This window comes from Salvelinus sp. IW2-2015, linkage group LG24 (assembly GCF_002910315.2).
Source record: "Salvelinus sp. IW2-2015 linkage group LG24, ASM291031v2, whole genome shotgun sequence".
NCBI classification, from domain to species: domain Eukaryota; kingdom Metazoa; phylum Chordata; class Actinopteri; order Salmoniformes; family Salmonidae; genus Salvelinus; species Salvelinus sp. IW2-2015.
In genome coordinates, this window is record NC_036864.1 from 7,645,038 (window position 1) to 7,665,133 (window position 20,096).

Below are 20,096 nucleotides of genomic sequence, written 5' to 3' on the forward strand. Positions count from 1 at the left end.
TTCGATTAATGCCCCGGAACCCCCCCGGAACCGAGTTTGTTTGTTTACGTTTTGGAACCAGTCCCAGGCATGAGCCAGGTTCCCCATTTTGGCCGACAGCGAAGTGGGCTCAAAATAAAAGTGATGTAGGTTAAGCAGATGGAGAAGGCTTAATRAGCAGGATTCTGTTTTCACATGCAAAAGTAATTTATTTTGTTGTTGTTGCATAAACGCGTGTGATAAAAGGCTTTATCTGCCTTTCCACATAAAACAAAATGGAAAATTCTAACATATATTTTATGGAAAATATATTTCTGTTTCTGAACTATGTATGCTGCTGCCTTGACAACAAGACCGAGCGGCACAGATTACTGATCGATTTGAGAGGTCGCTCCTCCCTCCCCGCTTTTGCCCATTYATGTCACGGGCCATAGCCCGCTGCAATTAGGCCTAATCGAACTCCCTCAATGTTTGGGCGTAGAAAGGTAGRCCTATATAAAGGTATGAGTTCGCACTCGTTTCCCTCTGTAAAATAACATGACTGTTTGGACGGGTTAGAGAGGGCTACCAGTACTTTATTTGGCGTTTGGATAGCAAGCGTCGGGATTTGCAGCAACAGCATTTTCAACACACACAACCAGCCACGAGGTTAGTCAGCTGTTTTCTTAACGTGGCACTTGTTTTTGTCAAGGATGACGACATGGGTTTTCAATTTATAATGTTTACAGATTTTAAGAACTCCATACTAGTTGTATAATGGGTTAAGAAATGCAGTATTCGAGTTGCTGTTYATTCTTATACTTTTGGTTTGGGATGTGTTTGTGGCATCTGTACTCTGTAGAGAATAGGCTTTTGAAGAAGAGATGCGGGCACGGCGGGTCTGAAGAATGTGATACCGATTAAGATGGAAGCGTTTTATAAGATTCCATAGAACGAACATTCACGCCTGATTCCCAAACAACATTTTTTTTTAAATACACAACTTTAAGCATGAGATGAATCCCGTCGGCGACACTAAATGCGCACACATTGGGTATGTGTTTGGGAATAATTTTAAATAATAACCATTGTTTAACGTTGTCGCGTGCTATGTGATGTCTATCTGCTGTTTCACGGTTCTCTAATTAATAAAATCCATCAACACCGTACGTAATTACACCGGCTGTGCAATGGCCAAAAATGCACTATCACGGGTTTGGCAATCACCCAGAGGCGGTTGAGGCTAGCGCGTTACTAGAATATTAGCACATTTATGGAAACTCATAGTGATGGGGGGGAGAGGAGACATCCTTTCTACTAGAAATTAAATTGGCCCATTAAAGCAACATCTGACAGTGATGACGCAAGAAGATCACACATTTCATGGCTAACATTTTCATCCTATGGACCCCAGTCATGACCATTACCTGTTCTGTCTTGAACCCCCTCCAGCGAGGATCTGAACATGGTGCAGCTGTCTCCATCCCCAGCCCGGGATGTGTCTCCTTCACCTGAGTGCTCCGAGAAGGGGAGGCAGGGGAGCCCGAAGGCAGGTAGCCCCAAGATTGGCTCCTCTGGTGGGCTGGGTCCTCTCCAGCTAGCCCTGGCAGCCTCCACCACCATCTACCAGGGCTACGAGAGTTACATCGAGGATGGCCTCATCTGCCTCAAGCACAAGATCCGCAACCTGGAGAAAAAGAAGGTAGGATGGATGACATGATTAGGGGTTTGGTGGGTGTTTCAGTAGGAGGAGACGTTACCGTTCCTTTCAGGGTTTCCTGCATGTTACCGTAAAATGAAGACATTGTAAGTGTTTGTATCCACAGATTAAATTGGAAGACTACAGGAAGCGTTTGAAACACGGGGAATCACTCAATCAAGACCAGATAGTAAGARCASMATTTCYAATTGTGGTAATAAAAGCAGTACATTTCTTTYAACCRGAYRATTGAGATGTTGCCTTTTGAACTCTTTCAATGTCAGGATGCAGTGGAGAAGTATGATGAAGTGATCCACAACCTGCAGTTTGCCCAGGAGCTGCACAAGACCCTTGGGGGCCTAACACAGGAAGTAAGGATCTCTGTTAGCCATTGCTTATCATAGTGCTGCTGTGTGTATGAATGGGGATGGGCAGAGCAGCACCGCATGCATTCTCCTTGGTAGACCAGGTGTAGTTTCTTATGCATAGTCAGAATAACGCTTCTCCGTTCATTTCAAGCGTCTGCTAATAGGTCAATGAGGGTAGAAAGGCTATGACATATTGGATTGGAGTCCAGCCTCGTCAATGGATTGTACACGGGTGGCTTTAGCCCATTACAGAGCTGAGTTGAAACACTGCTGTTCCATTCTGCTGCTTGATTGCTTTCATGGTTAGTTTTGACTTTCCCTGCTTCTAAGTGCATGGTCAGATACAGTGTCAGTAATGTAGAACTATTAGCTGGTCAACAGATCACTTTTTTTTTGTCCAGACTCATGATGAATCATCTTGTATTTTTACAAGACAACATAATGGTCTTTATCTTGCACCCATTCAGACATTTGAAATCCACAACAGCCAGTCGATTGGTCTAGTGATCAGGCCTAGGTGTAGGAGTATTTTTGGGATTGGTCCATAGAATCCATCTAACCACCCCCCTTTAGCTGCTAAAAGCCCAGAAGAAGGCGTTGAGGAAGGAGCAGATGGCCAAGCAGGAGGTAGAGAAGAGGAGGCTGTGCRTAGTGCTGCAGGTTAAGTTCCTCCTGCAGACCCTGCTGCAGCACGAGCACATCAGGGAGGACCTCCTCTCTGCCCGCAAGCTCCAGGTTGCAGAGCTACAGAGCCTGCTTGAGCTCGCTGAACTACTGGGGGTGAAGAGGGACAACAATGTGAGGTACTGGGGAATAGATGTGCRCACCACACACCCCACACACACATTCTGTTGGAGTTGAGGGACAACAGCATAAGTTACTATGAAATGCAATCTCGCACGTCTGTGTTGATTGAAGACTAGTCTGATCCCTTTCTACTGTGTCCCAGTTTGGAGGAGCAGATGGAGAGCGCAGCCCTGGTCTACCTGGACCTGCTGGAGGGGAATAATAAACCAATAGCTGGAACCACCTGTGAGTTTAAACACTACCTCACCTATACCTTTTTAAACACCTGCACAGATACTCCATTTACTATGACTGGTATCCTCAACTTTATCTGCCATTTGCTGAACTACTTTAGCTGCCGTGTTTAAAATGCATGCCTTTAACTGTTTCCAGACAAGGTCCTRAAGGCTAAGTTGGCGAAGCTGATGGATTGTGGGTACTTTGATTGTGTACCGCCGMCTCCGAGCAAGAGTCCCAAGGAAGTAGAGGTTCCCATGACCAAGAAGACGGTGTCTCAAACAGCCAGCCTCTCTAGTAAGTCTACAACAGTGCAAATATTCTTATTCAAAAGCCACTTATCAGACTGGGTATAGAACAATGAATGTATACAACATCTTGTAATTTAGCTGGATGTTATTTTGCCTTGCAGCCCTAATGACGTCAAACAAAAAAGACGTGCCTAGCAGAGAGGTAAGAACCTCTAACATTTCCTGCAGGTTGTGTGCCACTACTTTTTCAACGTTCAACCAGCGTTCTCCTTTAAGCTATTTACCTGAATGCACTGTGGATATCGTACTGTTGTGGTGATAGTCTGTGGGTGATGCCAGTTTCTTAACAGACACTACCTGCCTGACACAGACCCCAATGGGTGTCGAGACACTCCCGTTACTCAGAACTGGAAGGCTGAGTTCCAGGCCATGAAGGAACAGGAGCCACCGGACTCGTGGGATATGGAGTCGGACTCCACTCAGCCTGTAATCCAGAAACCATGGAGAGGGGCGGCTGTGTTCATCTCCAAAGTGCCGGTTACTACCAAGAAACAAAATTCCGAACCCAAACAGGTGAGATATTCTTATACCTGAACTCTCAGGGCAGTTGGAACTTGAGACTAGTTGTGACCTCTAATAATGGKCAAGGTTAACACTGGGATTGGGCTGGCTGATCTTAGTTCAGATCAATCATACAACTCGATGACTCTGTTTCCCCAGAGAAGAGCGAAGTCCAAAAGGGAGCGGGACGCCACAGCGGTGAGTAGACTCTTATCCTTGCATCTCTTAGGTTTGATGGACCTGTCCATATTACGCCATCACATTGTAATTTCCATCAGGCACTTCGTGTGGACACCCCTGTGGAGGTGTTCAACTCCCAGTCTTCCTTGCCCAAGGACCCCATCCTGCGCAAGCAGCAGCTGGAGGACCTGATGACCAAGATCAGAGGCTCCTTCAGCTTCATGCAGGTACAGTACTGCTCAGAGATCACTTCCAGGTGAAAAGTCATTGATAATTTCCAATATTCCACCTGGGTTGGATTTACCACGGGGCACTGCGTGAAAAATAAAATKTTCTTATTGGTTAAGTCCATGTAGTCCCTCAATGTTTTGTTGGGTGTCTAATTAATACAATGCTGGATTAATCCCCTGTCTCCAGGATTCTCTTCTGGATGGAGAAGGATCACCCACTAACGGCCATCCTAGACTGGGCCGGCGTACCTCTGGATCCTCCTCTCCACTCGGTAGCCTACCACAACAAAGTTGTCATTTAAGTGGCTGACTTCTAGCAGAACAGTCAATACTTAACAGATGTTTTACCTCTTATTCTTAACAGTACAGAGGGAGTCAAGGAGAAGCCCAGTGGACCTTCTCCCCAAAACACTGCATGTAAGATCTGGAGAAGTGTGTGAAATGGCACCATATTCTAGTGCACTAATTTTGACCAGGGCTCTGTTAAGCTTTTGACTGCTGGAGTAAGTATTTTAAGTAGAATATTTTTGTCCTCTCTCAGTCCACTCCATTGCCTTCTAAACTCCTCCCTGTTGATGACGAACCCAATCTGACCAATGGAGACGGGGGTTGTCTAGAGAGCTGTGAGCTGGACCTAACTACAGAGGACCTAGCTCACGTCATAACCATTGTAAGAACACCCCTATCTGTTAAATGAGACCCATTAAAACAATGACATTTTCTTCTTTTAGTTCCACAATTGTTATAAAGCACAATGGTTGTCCTCTCCAGGATCCATGTCTGCTGCTGTCTGAGAGTGAGACTGCCTGCCCCTCTCCTCCTCCCTTCTACCGTAGGGAGTCCTCCATCTCCATCACCCTGGACGAGAAGACCTCTGCTCCGGTAAAACGACTCATTCCCTGAACATGTAGGATCGGCAAGTCTAAAGTGCATACTATTCTGGTTTTGTTTAAGTCTCCCTTGACAGTGTTCCCTATCTGTACCCAGACTACTGAATCTGGGAAGCAATCCCCCTGTAACGGGGTGGTGCCTCCTTGTACCCCAACCCCCACCCAGGGGCAGTCGTTTTCTACCCCTCCCAGCAGACGTACACTCAGCATGGTCCCCTTCCAGACCATGCATTCGGTAAGTCTACCCTACCACACTTAACGTGTTCATAGAATGGGCAACAGGCTTTAGTCTGAATACCCATAAAATACACTCCTAGGTAGTCTGAGGGACATTTTAGTATGAGTCTTGGGTCTGTTTTGTCTCTGAAGGTATTCAAGGTGAACGCCCCCTTACTTCCGACTGGAGACTTTAAATCCGATATTATCCCCTATTCGGACTCCAACGGCCTGTGCTATGTCACCACCAGCACCCAGACCCCACCGGAGTTTGCTCCGTCGGAGGACGAACACCTACAGTCGGGTATGCCAGAGTTGTGTTCATTAGGGCAGGGAATAGGGAACGTTTTGCAACGGAAAACTCAAATTCGTTCATTGGGCAAGACCAGGGGTGTATTCGATACGCAACAAATACGTTTCTATTGGACATTCAGTTGGGTCCCTTCCTGTTGTCGTTTGGTTCTTATATTGGTAAACGGTTTGCATTGCAAGACGTAATGAATACACCCCTTGTTTGTCTGTTTTCTTCTTAATGAATATGACAGTCTACTCTTATTTATCTCCCTTGGGCAGTGAACCAGTCTGAATGTCTGGTGGGTAGTGGTGGGCAGATCTTCCTGTCCCCTAGCCAATCCTGTGGCACCATGGGCCGTTCTGACCAATCATACTACAAAGGATCTGTTAGAGGTATTGCACGTGGTGGCAAGGGACTGGCACACTCCTACTTTCGCTCTTCTGGTGGGCACAGAGGTATTTATCCTCTTTTCTCTTGTCTTCTCCCATCCCTGAATCCCATCTTTCATCCTTTCCCTCTATCCTATCTTGTTCTGCTTATGCATGTCTCCTACTGATTCAGATTGAGCTTCTAAACCTTAAATGGATTGGATCAAGTGAACTCCATTCCCTTGCCTCACAAGTTTCCACATGACATTATCATAATATTACAAGGTTTTGCGTTAGCCTTCACAATCCAATTTGTCTGTCCCCCTTCCCCTTGGGTTTGATGGGTTTCGGGCTGGTCTGCGCTCCCCAGGAGGAAGCTTCATCCCCCAGGCTCACTTGTACGGCGCTCGGGTAAGACACTACACACAGATTCGGGAAGCAATCAGATATTTTATTTACATTAGTATAGATTGCTGAAGTGATATGTTTTAGAGGTTTTGACTTGTCTAGTGGTGTGTTCTTCACCATTAGGACACTGGCTACCAGCACAGCTACAGGCGTGGTGGAGGCAATGCAGGACAAAGGCACAATAATGGTGGTAAGTTCACGTCATTCTTCTGGCTTGATACAAAATCTGATTGGTTGGGTATTTTGCGGGCTTAGTTAACTGGCATTTGATTGGTCCTCCGCAACAGGTTGGAGTGACTCCTCCCAGGTGAGCAGCCCAGACCGGGAGGGCAACTACTCCCTGGTGGACTCCGCCCACGGCGACTCGCTGCAGGGTGTTGGCATGGACCTCACCCCCCAGGTGACCCCTCATGCCCCCCACACCCTGATGCACGTACCCATGTACCCGCTCCCCCAGCATCCGCAGCTCCTCCGCGTGGCCTTCACAGCAGCCCGCACAGCCAACTACACCCCGGGCACCCTGGACCAGCCCATCGCCTTTGACCAGCTCCACAGCAACCTGGGGGAAATGTTCAACACCAACGTGGGTCGTTTCACCTGCCCAGCCAACGGCACCTACGTCTTCCTCTTCCACATCCTCAAGCTGGCGGTCAACGTGCCGCTCTACGTCAACCTGATGCGCAACGACGAGGTGATGGTGTCTGCGTACGCCAACGACGGGGCTCCGGACCACGAGACGGCCAGCAACCACTCCATCCTGCAGCTGTACCAGGGAGACCAGGTGTGGCTGCGTCTGCACCGCGGCTCCATCTATGGCAGCAGCTGGAAGTACAGCACATTCTCTGGCTTCCTGCTCTACCAGGACTGAGCTAATGGGGCYTCTTGAGCCAACATGGAGGATACAGGTGGAGGAGAGAATATTGCTTTGCACTTAAAAGGAGAAACTGACATTTTCCATTTCATGTGGTCAGACTGCATACCCACCCAGTGCTGGGTTCATTGCCTACCYCAGTCCTTGAGTGTATGGGGTGTGTTCAATGTTCAAACCTTTTAGGATCACCCTTTTGTTTACCCTGTAAATTGCAACCACTAATTACTTCTGGGTCACTAAGGGGTTGAGGGGAAGAATTCCTGCTGGCTTGACCTTTCATGACTCATAATGTGAGCATTTTCCCATGAATGTGGTTTTTGGTTGTGGTGCTTAGAGACCGACACTCCATTTTCTGACTAAAACTGTTAGATTGTGAATAGCTGCCTCTACTATACACTACTGCTGCTGTATTGGGTGTCACACTTATAGTTCTAGTAGCAGGTCCGCTTTAGTTACAATGTGTCAGGTCTCTAAGACCTTAAATTAAATGTTATGAATTGGTGGCTTTTTCTTTTGTTTTCTGAATGACTGGGTAAATTCATTGAATGGCTAATGTATGGTTGGCGAAATATGAATTATAATGGACTGTACTTGACAATGCTAAGCACTTTAAATGCATTCTGTGCTGCCTTGCTGTGTGGGGTGATCGGGGTAAAATGGTTGGGTGGGGGGGGTATTGTGTCTGATTCTGAACACTAAAGGCCATATTGTCTATGGAGATGTGATCCCTCAATGTGCCTGAATAAAACAATGTTTCAGCAGTTGATAAGAGTTGCCTTCTGTTTTTGCATGGCACTTCCTCTTCACTTGTAGGGGTTGGTCCATTCATTTGGTTAGCAGTAGGCTATGGCATTGTATCTCAATTGATAAATGCATTTTAGATGCTGTACAGTTCTACTCAACGACATGCATCTTGAAATGTACAGTCCATGCGGAAAGGCGAGTTCATTTTTCCAAAGGATATATTGTCATCTCTGCATGGTTTGTCAAATGATGTCACTCTTCACATTAGCACCTCAGCCTACAGATTAGTGAATTTATTAGTCTGAGTAGTTGGCTATTCCTACAGGTATAATTACACTTAAATGAATGTAAAATCTTAGGCTAGTGACAGAGGGATACTAGCAAATGGTAAGAAATACCGCACAAGTGTAACGTCACCACCATATCCCAWGCACACAAAGTACAATAGCTTTGAACTCTTTCAGTACAGCAGAGAAATAGGCCAAGTGACAGACAACAGGTCCCAAAATCTCTGCAACAGATGGATTTTTTTTAATTTTATGCTCGCCAAGCAACAAGTTGTTGTATGGCGGTCAATGAAYGTTAAATTTGGAGTTGTGCCTGTTCACACATGTATCTGCCCTCTCATTGGCTAGAATGGTTCCACGTGATCTTGCCGCCTCTCGACTGTCTTCCCTTTTTTTATGACACTTTCGGTTTAGAGCGGCCACTTGAGTATCTGGTTAATATAATGAATAATCTGTCTTTCAGTGCATTTATATGGTGTTGAGTACATTGTAGTGTATTTAATACTAAATCACATTTTATAGGGTATGAATAACGTGACATTAACACACTTCTCCTTGAGAATAGCTTTCTGTGTCACAATACATTTTAATAGAGTATATCTCAAATGCTGGTGTTCCCCTGCTCAGACGACGATGCATTCAAGACTAAGGAAATTACCTCGAACATTTTTGGCAGTTAAATGTAAYAWAACATAAAATGCAATTGTTTTAACACATTTGTTTACTAGCATGATCACTGTACTTTTAGTTTATGGTTGGCCATTAGCCAAGCGGCGTTTCTCAACGAGTTCAAAGCACATGAATGCATCCAACTGGTAGTTACCGCCTTCCCACTTGGTTAGAAACGCTGCATAACATTTAGGTGGCGTTCCCCTGCTTAGAGGTTGCATGCATCAAACAATGGTTGCGCGCCATGTCATCGACTGTGCTATCGACTGCCAGATTGCTGTAACGTGGTTTGCTGTAACATGTGGTTAGCTGATACGTAAAATACCTATCCAGGCATTGTAAGATCTGGCATGCGTCAGCAACATCTGGGCAGAGGGACGGGCAGAGGGACGTGCCCAAAATGTGGCATGCTGATACATAAAATACCTATCCAGGCATTGGAAAATCTGCCAGTCGTCAGCAAAGTCTAAGCAGAGAATTAGCTCAGTAACATGTCTTATCTGCAGAATATGCTTATATAATTGAACTGTTGATCTCTTATTAGAATGTCTCCCTTCGGATTATGGTGTTGGCAGCTGCACTTCCTCATATGGGCCTCAGTCACATGTCCCTGTTGCTATACAGAATATCAGAAAGAGAATAGGGGCAAAAGAGGTCAGAAGGTGAATATGTATCTAATATAAACCATGTGAAGGGATGGTGTGAGTAATGGGGAACCAATCACTTGTCTCCGCGTCAGTCACCCTCTCCTTGGGCCTTGGGGAAGATTGTCCTCTCCCCTGGTTTCTTTGTTAGCAAGGTGGAGACTAAGTAACGAAATATGTCCTTGTGTGTTCTTAGTACTGAACAAAACAAGTTCTTTGTACTGGATGCCAAGTGCTGGCACAGGATGTGTGGGGTTGGTGTTTGGAACCATCTGAGGTTGCACCTATCTTGAGATGGTAYATAACCCAGAGGCTCACTCCACTCAGTGGGCTCTCACTCCATTCACATTGTTGGTGGTGTGACCAGCTCCCTTATCGATACATTTTTAATAAAGTGAATATCTTGATTGACCTTGACTCTCCTCATTATTGATTAAAATATCCACTACAARAGGTACGCGCCCGTTGCATGCGTCAACCACTGGTTGCATGCCATGTCATCAATTATGCCGTCGGGCACCCGATTGCTGTAACATATGATGTGGTTAGCTGATAYGTAAAATACCTATCYAGGCGTTGTAAGATCTGGCATGCGTCAGCAATGTCTGAGCAGGGGAACACGGGGAACACCCTGGAGGGGAGCATGCTTCTTATAGGCCACCACACACCTCCATCAAAAAACCAATAACAACCACCTGGAAAGAGGCGGGTCTTTGCTATAAAGGGTGCTCACCTGTATTCATTAGCCCTCTTTCCACCAACAAACCCAGTTCAACAGAGTCCTACAGATTGTATACTGTAGAATGCACTTTATGTATTATTGTGGTGGCCAATGTTAAGTATATCCCTATTGAAAATGTATATATTGTTTGTAACAGAACCTGGGCTAGCAGACACTAGCTAGCCCTCCAACCCGGCCTTGCAAAATTGGCTTGAGCAAGATGGAAAGCTAGCCAGCCAGGTAAATTAGCCCCTAGCTGTTGGATATCAATTTTCAATATGAAGTGTCCCAGTTCAGTTATTGTTTCCCTGGAGCAGGTCTCCTGGGGCCCCGGACCTCAGGGGGGCAAGCCTACAGAAAATGGGGAGGCGTGGAGATGTCTACTAAGGTCAATGCTGTGCTGATGGCCAAGGGGAAAACTGATGGTTCCTCTGCCACTATCTGATAAGGTGAACAAGGGTTAATGTAACTTTCTCTTCCTCTGTCCTGGTCCTGAGGAACCACTGTCCAGGCTTTGGATCCAGCCCTAAGGGTCAACTATCCATTGAGACTCAAACTACAGACTAGATTTTGTTCATACTTGTGTTTGAAAACTGTCCTTATTGTCAAGTACAAAACATTAGGACACCTTACTAATATTGAGTTGCACCCCCTTTTGCCCTCAGAACAKCTTCAATTTGTCMGGGCATGGACTACAAGGTGTTTAAAGTGTTCCACATGGATGCTGGSCCATGTTGACTCCAATGCTTCCAACAGTTGTCAAGTTGGCTGGTTGTCCTTTGGGTCGTAACCCATTCTTGAAACACACAGGAAACGGTTGAGCGTGGAAAATCCCAGAAAGTTGCAGTTCTTCACACACACAAACTGGTGTGCCTGGCACCTACCATAYCCCATTCAAAGGCTCTTAAATCATTCACCCTCAATGGCACACATACACAATCCATGTATCAAGGCTTAGAAATCCTCCTTTAACCTGTTTCCTCCCCTTCATCTACACTGATATAAGTGGAWTTAACAGGTGACATCAATCAGTGATCATAGCTTTCACTTGGTCAGTCTGTCATGGAAAKAACATGTTCCTAATGTGATGTACACTTGTACGCACAGGGGTGCTGTCATAAGAAACTGACTGTTAGAAACGGACAGAACTTAAAGCCCTGTGGATTGATGAGGAATTTAAGAGCTGTCTGGTTGAGGGACGAGGCAAAAGGAGTGATGAATAAGTCTGGCTGCACATCTGATTGAGAAATGACTAAACTGAAAAGAAATTGTATTATGAAGCCAAGATAAGTGACATAACCTATAGTGGAAAAAAGCTTCCGAATACTTTAAAGGAAATTATGGACAGACTAAATCAACTCTCATTGAATCAGATTGCTCATTTATCACACTTTTGATGGTGCCAATTAAATAATTACTACTTCATTGGCAAATGTAGGCATGAAATGCCAACAACAAACTGAGCTATCCTATTCATGCATGAAATACCTAATGAAAGAAATGTGCAATGTAAAATTAGTTMGTTTGGGTCAGGTGGAAAAATGTATTGTCCATAAATGAGAAACCACCTGGTATTGACAATTTAGATGGAAAGCTACTGAGGATGGTAGCCTCATGGCCGTMAAGGCCGCTGCCTGTGGCTGCAGATTGACAGGGGCGGCCTATTCTGAGCTAAACTGACCAAGRCTCACCTCAAACACAGAAAACCTCACATAATTCTGCCCAAAAACAATGACAATTTCTCTCAACCARTGGCATATGGGCTTTTTAGGTGATTGCTGATGCCGCCCTTTGATAAGCAGTGCCCACTTTGTCAAAGGCAGGGGTGCCAAATATCGCGCTCTAGCTACTCCTTGTGGCGGGCCGGGCGCATGCAGGCTGACTTTGGTCATCAGTTGAACTGTGTTTCCTCCAACACATTGGTGTKGCTGGCTTCCGGGTTATGCGGGCGGGTGTTAAAGAGTGCGCATGACTCGACCTTCGCCTCTCCCGGGCTTGTTGGGGAGTTGCAGCGATGAGACGATCGCAATTAGACGATCGCAATTAGGTAAAAAAACAAACATAATACTAATAAAAGATTGTGGGAGCTGTACTGTTATGGCTTTTCAACCTCTGCCATATYATGGATTCAGATGTTAAACATGTCAAATGTGGTGTGCCTTCTACTCTTTTCTATTTTTACTAATGRCCTGGCATTAAACAAAGCCTGTGTGTCTATGTACACTGATGATTCAACCCTATATGCTCAACATGACTTTCCTAGTTAAATAAAAGGTTACACATCCACAGCTAGTGAAAKCACTGCAACCATAAACAAAGAGTTTTAGTCAGTTTTAGAATGGGTGACCAGTAATAAACTAGTCTGGAACATCTCTAAGAGCATTGTATTTGGTACAAATCATTCCCTAAAATTCTAGACCTCATTGAATCTGATCATTAATAATGTTTCTGTTGAGGAGACTAAATTACTTCAACGTACCTTGGATTGTAAACTGTCATAGTCAAAACATATTGATTGATTCAATRGTTGTAAGGATGGGGAGAGGTCTGTCTGTGATTATAGATGCTCTTCTTTTTTGACACCACACTTCACAAAGCAAGTCCTGCAGGCTCTAATCCTATCTTGATTATTGCCCAGTTATATGGTCAGGTGCTGCAAAGAAGGACCYAGAAAACCTGCAGCTGGCCCAGAACAGAGGCACGTCTTGCTCTTCACTGTAATCAGAGGGTTAATATCAATACTATGCAYGCCAGTCTCTCTTGGCTAAAGGTAGAGGAGACATTGACTRCATCACTTTTCTTTCAATTGGGAGTGTTATATTCCAAATTGTTTGCATAGTCAACTTACACACAGCACTGACACAGACACTTACCCYACCAGACATGCCACCAGGGATCTTTTCACAGTCCCCAAATCCAGAACAAATTCAAGWAAACGTACAGTATTATATAGAGCCATCATTGCAAGGAACTCCGTTCCATCTCAGAAGTGGGCAGCAAATCTGGTTTAAAAAAACAGATAAAGCWACACCTAATTGCACAATACTGCTCCCCAATTTGACTTAGATATTTTGTGTGTATATACTGATATGTAGGCTGTGTGACGTTTTAAATGTATGTACACTGGGGCACAAATGTGTTTACATCCCTGTTATTGAGCATTTCCCATGATAATCCATCCACCTGACAGGTGTGGCATATCAATAAAATGATTAAACGGCATGATCGTTACACAGGTACAGCTGTGTAATTTCTTAACCATAAATCATTAAACAGGTACACCTGTGTAAATAAGACGCTTCCAACGCCGTTTTAGAGAGTTTGGCAKTACATCCAACCGGACTCACAACTGCAGACCACGTGTATGGCGTTGTGTGGGAAAGTGGTTTGCTGATGTCAACGTAGTGAACAGTGTCCCATGGTCGCGGTGGGATTATGGTATGGGCAGGCATAAACTACGGACAACAAACACAATTGCATTTAATCGATGACAGTGTTAATGCACAGACATACCGTGACGAAATCCYGAGGCCCATTCTTCCGCTGTAATCACCTCACGTTTCAGCAGGCTAATGCTCTGCCCCATGTCGCAAGGATCTGTACACAATTCCTGGAGGGTGACAATGTCGCAGTTCTTCCATGGCCTGCATACTCTCCAGACAGGTCACCCATCGAGTATGGTACGTACAGGTTGTCTACATTACAACCAGAAACACAATGAATATGATTATATGCTGTGTAATAGTAACCCACCCCACCMCCATTCTGTTTTACAGGCATGTATATATCGGTTCCCCAAGGACTACGCTGTCATCAAATGTTTTATTGTTTTTAATGTGTTTTAATGTTTTTATGGACTCTTAAGTTCCAATGAGGACTAAAATATCAAAATAAAATGTTTTGTGAAGGCTACCCATGTTGTTTTCGATCAACTTTATTTGTACTAAATAGATTGYTATAGTACTACTTGATGACAACTAAGTGTATTTCTACTTGCTAAAATGGCCCCACTAAAAGTATAGTAAGTGTAGCCTACTTATAAGTAGGGCTGAGCGTTGATTGGAAGCTCAACGTTAAATTGCATTAAATTCTACCCCAGGCAGAAATGAGTGTGAATCAGGAAAGTTCTCTCCAACTCTACAAGTCAGGATAGAATGTYGAATAAAGGTTGAGAGAATGATGCAGGAAATTTGCTGTGAAACAGGGGCATAAAGGAAATGTGCAGTTCTATAGCTCATCTCATGCTGTTCTACACATTTTGCGTTTAGAGAATTTAGCATTTTTAAAGCTAAAAACTACGTGTTGACTGTGATATGGGCACAGGATTATTGTCTTGTTTGCTAAATGCAGACCAGCCAACCACTGCATTGGCAGTGAGACGCATTTGACACTTCTCACCGCACACCTTATCTCACGCTTTGAAAAGTACTATTATTTAACTAATTCGTCCATAGTATAGTCGGCGCGTAAACGTTTGTGCTCCAAATTTTTTGGCTGGTGTGGCTGGTCTCAGACAATCCCGCAGGTGAAGAAGCAAGTTGTGGAGGTCCTGGACTGGCATGGTTATACGTTGTGGTTGGACATAATGCCAAATGATCTAAAACAACAGGACCGACTGGACCTATGCATAGAGGACCCACGCCGAGAGGACCTGCATCCAGACCACAGCACCACCCTCCACACCCCAACCAGTCAACTAAACCACACAAACATTGGACACTTTATGGAACACAAAGCATTCACTATCTCATCCTGGGATATGCAAGGCCTGAGGTCATCTGCCTTTGGCATAAAGAACAGGAAGCTGGATTTCACCAAAGAAATCATAAATACATACATTGTCATCCTACAAGAAACATGGTATAGAGGAGACTGGTTTCCCTCTCTAGGTTAGAGAGCTGATATTTTCATCCACCAAACTACCAGGTGTGAAACAGGGAAGGGGGGGAATGCTAATTTGGTATAGAGCAGACCTAACTCACTCTATTAAATTAATCAAAACAGGAACATTTTACATTTGGTTAAAAATTCWAAAGGAAATTATCTTAACAGAATGTCCTGTGTGCTACCCAACTATGTAAACCTGTATGTGGGACAATTTGAGGAAGSACTCCTTTACAAAACAGACACCCCCTACTTTCTAAAGTCCTCGTATGGAAGAGATATATAGATGTCTTTGTGCTCTGGGAAGGAAGTCAGCAGGAACTCAATTAATTCCCAACTCTACTAAACGAGAGCTCTGAATACCTCAAATTCACCATGCAGACTTATGAGAGAAAAATAAACTACCTGGACTTACGAATCATCAAAGAGAATAACGCAATACGGGCAGACTAATACACAAAGCCCACAGACCGCAATAACCTGCTGTGTGCGGATAGTATGCATCCCCTTCCCCTCTAGAATGTTCTACCATATAGCCAGTCATGCAGGGTTAAACCATTCTGTGGCCACCAGACAGATTTTAACAGCAATGCTAAAATATGACAGATAAATTCAAAATGAGAGGCTACAAGGACAAAACTCTTGATGCAGCAATGACGAAAATATCTCAAAAACTAAGAAGAATTACAAAAACTTGGAAGAAAAACAACGCAACAGTCTTTTGCACTAAGTACACCAAGGGTTCGGAGAAAATGAAAGCAATCCTGAAAAAGCACTGGCATATTCTGCAATCAGACAAAATCGCACACCTCTTCAAGGAACCCCCTATGGTGGTCTATAAGCATGGTCGCAATATTGGAGATAACTTGGTGAGATCTGACAAGCCCCCTGAGCCCACTCAGACACTTGGCACCCATTCCAAATGGGAACGACACGTGGTTCATGCGCACAGTGCAATAGCACTATTAAAAACATCCTTCAGACACCCACATACAGGTTGAAAAATCCCTGTTAGGGGTGGTATCTCATGCAAGACCAWGKGAGTAATCTATCTCATCACCTGTTCATGTGGAAAAGCCTACGTAGGACAAGTGAAAATACATTTAAAACAACGCATAGCTGAACACYGCACCTCAATCAGGTGTAAGAACACTGACTATCCAGTAGCAGCTCACTTTGTTGAAGCTAACCATCCAATCTCCTCCCTCAAATACACAGGCATTGAGCATGTTGCTCTACCAAGGAGAGGAGGTGACATCGAGATCCTACTATTACAAAGGGAGGCTTACTGAATATCTAAAAACATTGACCCCTAGTGGTCTGAATATTGACTTTAATCTCATGCCCTTCTTATGAACAATTCTTTATTTTATGAACAAGTCTTATAAATGTATATATTCTTTCTACAGCTTATTAGCGTACACCTAATATGTTCCCTCTGTTGATGATGCTTATTATGCATTAAGGTTGAACCAAAAGATGACATGTAACAAATATGAAATGAAAWACGAAACAAATATGTGAAATTGAATTAAACAATGTGTATGTTGATGCTAATATTATGTACAATATTAAATTCTGATTCTAATAATAACAATAGCCTAATATATTTAATATGCCATAAACTATTGTTTTTGAACAGTTTCACTAATTCATTCTAATTAACTTAATCATTATGACACACTATTGTCATCGGTAGCACTAATTGCACTGTTTGTCTACATAACCTGGTTCAAGTATTCATGACATTACCCTGTAGAAGGCACAGTGATGCCGAAACGTTGGTAAATACCTAATAAATGACTGGGAGTTTATATAAGGAGTGTGCGACTCTCTTTATTTTGATAGATTATTCGCCGTTAGTCAGCACCTCCACACAAACTCATTTTTCTGGGTGTGCGCCAGCTCATGTTTTTTTGTTCTACCTATATCCCCCCACTTTAATCCCCAAACTTTAATGAAGACAGCTTCTCCATCCTGGAGTGGTAATCAATAATTTCCAGACCCAGGGACATGTACTAGTCTGTAGCGACCTAAATGCCAGAACCGGACAAGAACCTGACAGCCACAGCACACGGGGACAAACACCTGCCTGGAGGTGACAGCATTCCCTCCCCCATATGCCCCCCTAGGCACAACTATGACAACATAACCAACAAAAACAGGTCACAACTCCTGCAGCTCTGTTGCACGCTGGGTATGTACAAATCAATGGTAGGCTTCAAGGGGACTCCTATGGTTGGTACACCAATAGCTCATCTCTTGGCAGTAGTACTGTAGACTACTTTATCACTGACCTCAGTGATCTCAACCCTGACCTCAGATCACAGCAAAATCACAGTCTACTTGAACAGATCAATACTCAATCATGAGGCAAAGCCTAATGAACTGAATAATATTAAGAAATGCTATTAATGGAAGGAATGTAGTGTGGAAACCTACCAAAAAACTATTAGGCAACAACAAATTCAATCCCTTTTAGACAACTTCCTGGACAAAACGTTCCACTGTAATAGTGAAGGTGTAAACTTGGCAGTTGAAAATCTAAACCGTATATTTGACCTCTCAGCTTTCCTATCAAATCTAAAAATGTCAAACAGAAAACCGAAGAAAATGAACAATGACAAATGGTTTGATGAAGAATACAAAAACCTAAGAAAGAAATTGAGAAACCTATCCAACCTAAAACATGGAGACCCAGAAAACCTGAGCCTACACCTTCACTGTGGTGAATCACTAAAACAATACAGAAATACACTATGGAAAATGAAGCAACAGCACGTCAGAAATCAGCTCAATGTAATTGAAGAATCCATAGACTAACCACTTCTGGGAAAATTGGAAAACACTAAACAAACAACACAAAGAGATATCTATCCAAAATGGAGTTGTATGGGTAAATCTTTTTGGCCCTATAACAAAGAACAAACAGTAAAAACATACATGATCAAATACAAATATTAGAATCAACTATTAAAGACTTACCAGAACCCACTAGATTCTGCAATTACATTGAATGAACTACAGGACAGAATATAAACGCTCCAACCCAAACAGGCCTGTGGTGTTGATGGTATCCTCAATGAAATTATAAAATATACAGACAACAAATTCACATTGACTATACTTAAACTCTTTAACATCATCCTTAGCTCTGGCATCTTCCCCACTTATTGGAACATAGGACTGATCATTATCCGCAAAAGTGGAGAGAAATTTTGATCCCAATAACTACCGTGGGATAAGCGTCAACAGCAACCTTGAGAAAATCCTCTGCATTATCATTAACAGCAGACTCGTACATTTCCTCAGTGAAAACAATTGTCAAATTGGCTTTTTACCAAATTACCATACGACAGACCACGTATTCACCCTGCACACCCCAATTGACAAACAAACAAACCAAAACAAAGGCAGTCTTCTCATGCTTTGTTGATTTCAAAAAAGCCTTTGACTCAATTTGGCATGAGGGTCTGCTATACAAATTGATGGAAAGTGGTGTTGGGGGAAAAACACAAGACATTATAAAATCCATGTACACAAACAACAAGTGTGTGGTTAAAATTGGCAAAAAACACACATTTCTTCCCACAGGGCCGTGGGGTGAGACAGAGATGCAACTTAAGCCCCACCCTCTTCAACATATATATCAACGAATTGGCGAGGACACTAGAACAGTCTGCAGCACCCGGCCTCACCCTACTAGAATCTGAAGTCAAATGTCTACTATTTGCTGATGATCTGGTGCTTCTGTCACCAACCAAGTAGGGCCTACAACAGCACCTAGATCTTCTGCACAGATTCTGCCAGACCTGGGCCCTGACAGTAAATCTCAGTAAGACAAAAATAATGGTGTTTCAAAAAAGGTCCAGTAGCCAGGACCACGAATACAAATTCCATCTAGACACTGTTGCCCTAGAGCAAACAAAAAACTATACAGTGCATACCTTGGCCTAAACATCAGCGCCACAGGTAACTTCCACAAAGCTGTGAACGAGCTGAAAGACAAGGCAAGAAGGGCCTTCTATTCTATCAAAAAGGAACATAAAATTCGACATACCTATTAGGATCTAAAAAATACTTGAATCAGTTATAGAACCCATTGCCCTTTTATGGTTGTGAGGTCTGGAGAAGACTCCCCTGAGCAAGCTGGTCCTGGGGCTCTGTTCACAAACAGACCTCACAGAGCCCCAGGACAGCAACACAATTAGACCCAACCAAATCATGAGAAAACAAAAAGATTATTACTTGACACATTGGAAAGAATTAACAAAGAAACAGAGCAAACAATAATTATATTTGGCCCTAAACAGTGAGTACACAGTGGCAGAATACCTGACCACTGTGACTGACCCAAACTTAAGGAAAGCTTTGACTATGTTCAGACTCAGTGAGCATAGCCTTGCTATTGAGAAAGGCCGCCATAGGCAGACCTGGCTCTCAAGAGAAGACAGGCTATGTGCACACTGCCCACAAAATGAGGTGGAAACTGAGCTGCACTTCCTAACCTCCTGCCAAATGTATGACCATATTAGAGACACATATTTCCCTCAGATAACACAGATCCACAAAGAATTTGAAAACAAATCCAATTTTGATAAACTCCCATATCTACTGGGTGAAATACCATCACAGCAGCAAGATTTGTGACCTGTCGCCACAAGAAAAGGGCAACCAGTGAAGAACAAACACCATTGTAAATACAACCAATATTTATGTTTATTTATTGTCCCTTTTGTACTTTAACTATTTGCATATCATTACAACACTGTATATAGACATACAATGACATTTGAAATGTCTTTATTATTTTGAAACTTTTGAAAGCA

The 20,096-nt window shown here is 43.6% G+C and overlaps 1 protein-coding gene and 1 long non-coding RNA gene across 5 annotated transcripts; both read left to right on the plus strand.

The window, feature by feature from the left end:
• Positions 1–420: 420 nt before the first annotated feature.
• Positions 421–8,053, plus strand: LOC111951276 (caprin-2-like). Of its 4 annotated transcripts, none has more exons than XM_023969325.2 (21): positions 421–627; positions 1,411–1,660; positions 1,785–1,847; positions 1,942–2,028; positions 2,599–2,828; positions 2,975–3,057; positions 3,205–3,345; positions 3,461–3,501; positions 3,639–3,872; positions 4,020–4,058; positions 4,139–4,267; positions 4,458–4,542; positions 4,635–4,687; positions 4,812–4,940; positions 5,042–5,152; positions 5,258–5,395; positions 5,530–5,680; positions 5,950–6,126; positions 6,410–6,450; positions 6,571–6,637; positions 6,735–8,053. In XM_023969325.2, the coding sequence occupies exons 2-21, from the start codon at positions 1,424–1,426 to the stop codon at positions 7,313–7,315; spliced, it is 2,817 nt and encodes a 938-aa protein (XP_023825093.1). In that variant the 5' UTR covers positions 421–627; positions 1,411–1,423; the 3' UTR covers positions 7,316–8,053. The 4 variants fall into 4 exon arrangements, with proteins under 4 accessions (XP_023825093.1, XP_070290880.1, XP_023825091.1 ...); XM_070434779.1 differs by lacking the exon at positions 421–627 and adding an exon at positions 675–1,012; XM_023969323.2 differs by lacking the exon at positions 421–627 and adding an exon at positions 677–1,012 and having other exon boundaries at positions 5,950–6,063.
• Positions 8,054–13,666: 5,613 nt separating this feature from the next.
• LOC139022939 (uncharacterized) lies at positions 13,667–14,295 on the plus strand. The gene is made up of 2 exons (XR_011474008.1): positions 13,667–14,063; positions 14,160–14,295. It is a non-coding gene; the product is annotated as an uncharacterized lncRNA (long non-coding RNA).
• Positions 14,296–20,096: the final 5,801 nt, after the last annotated feature.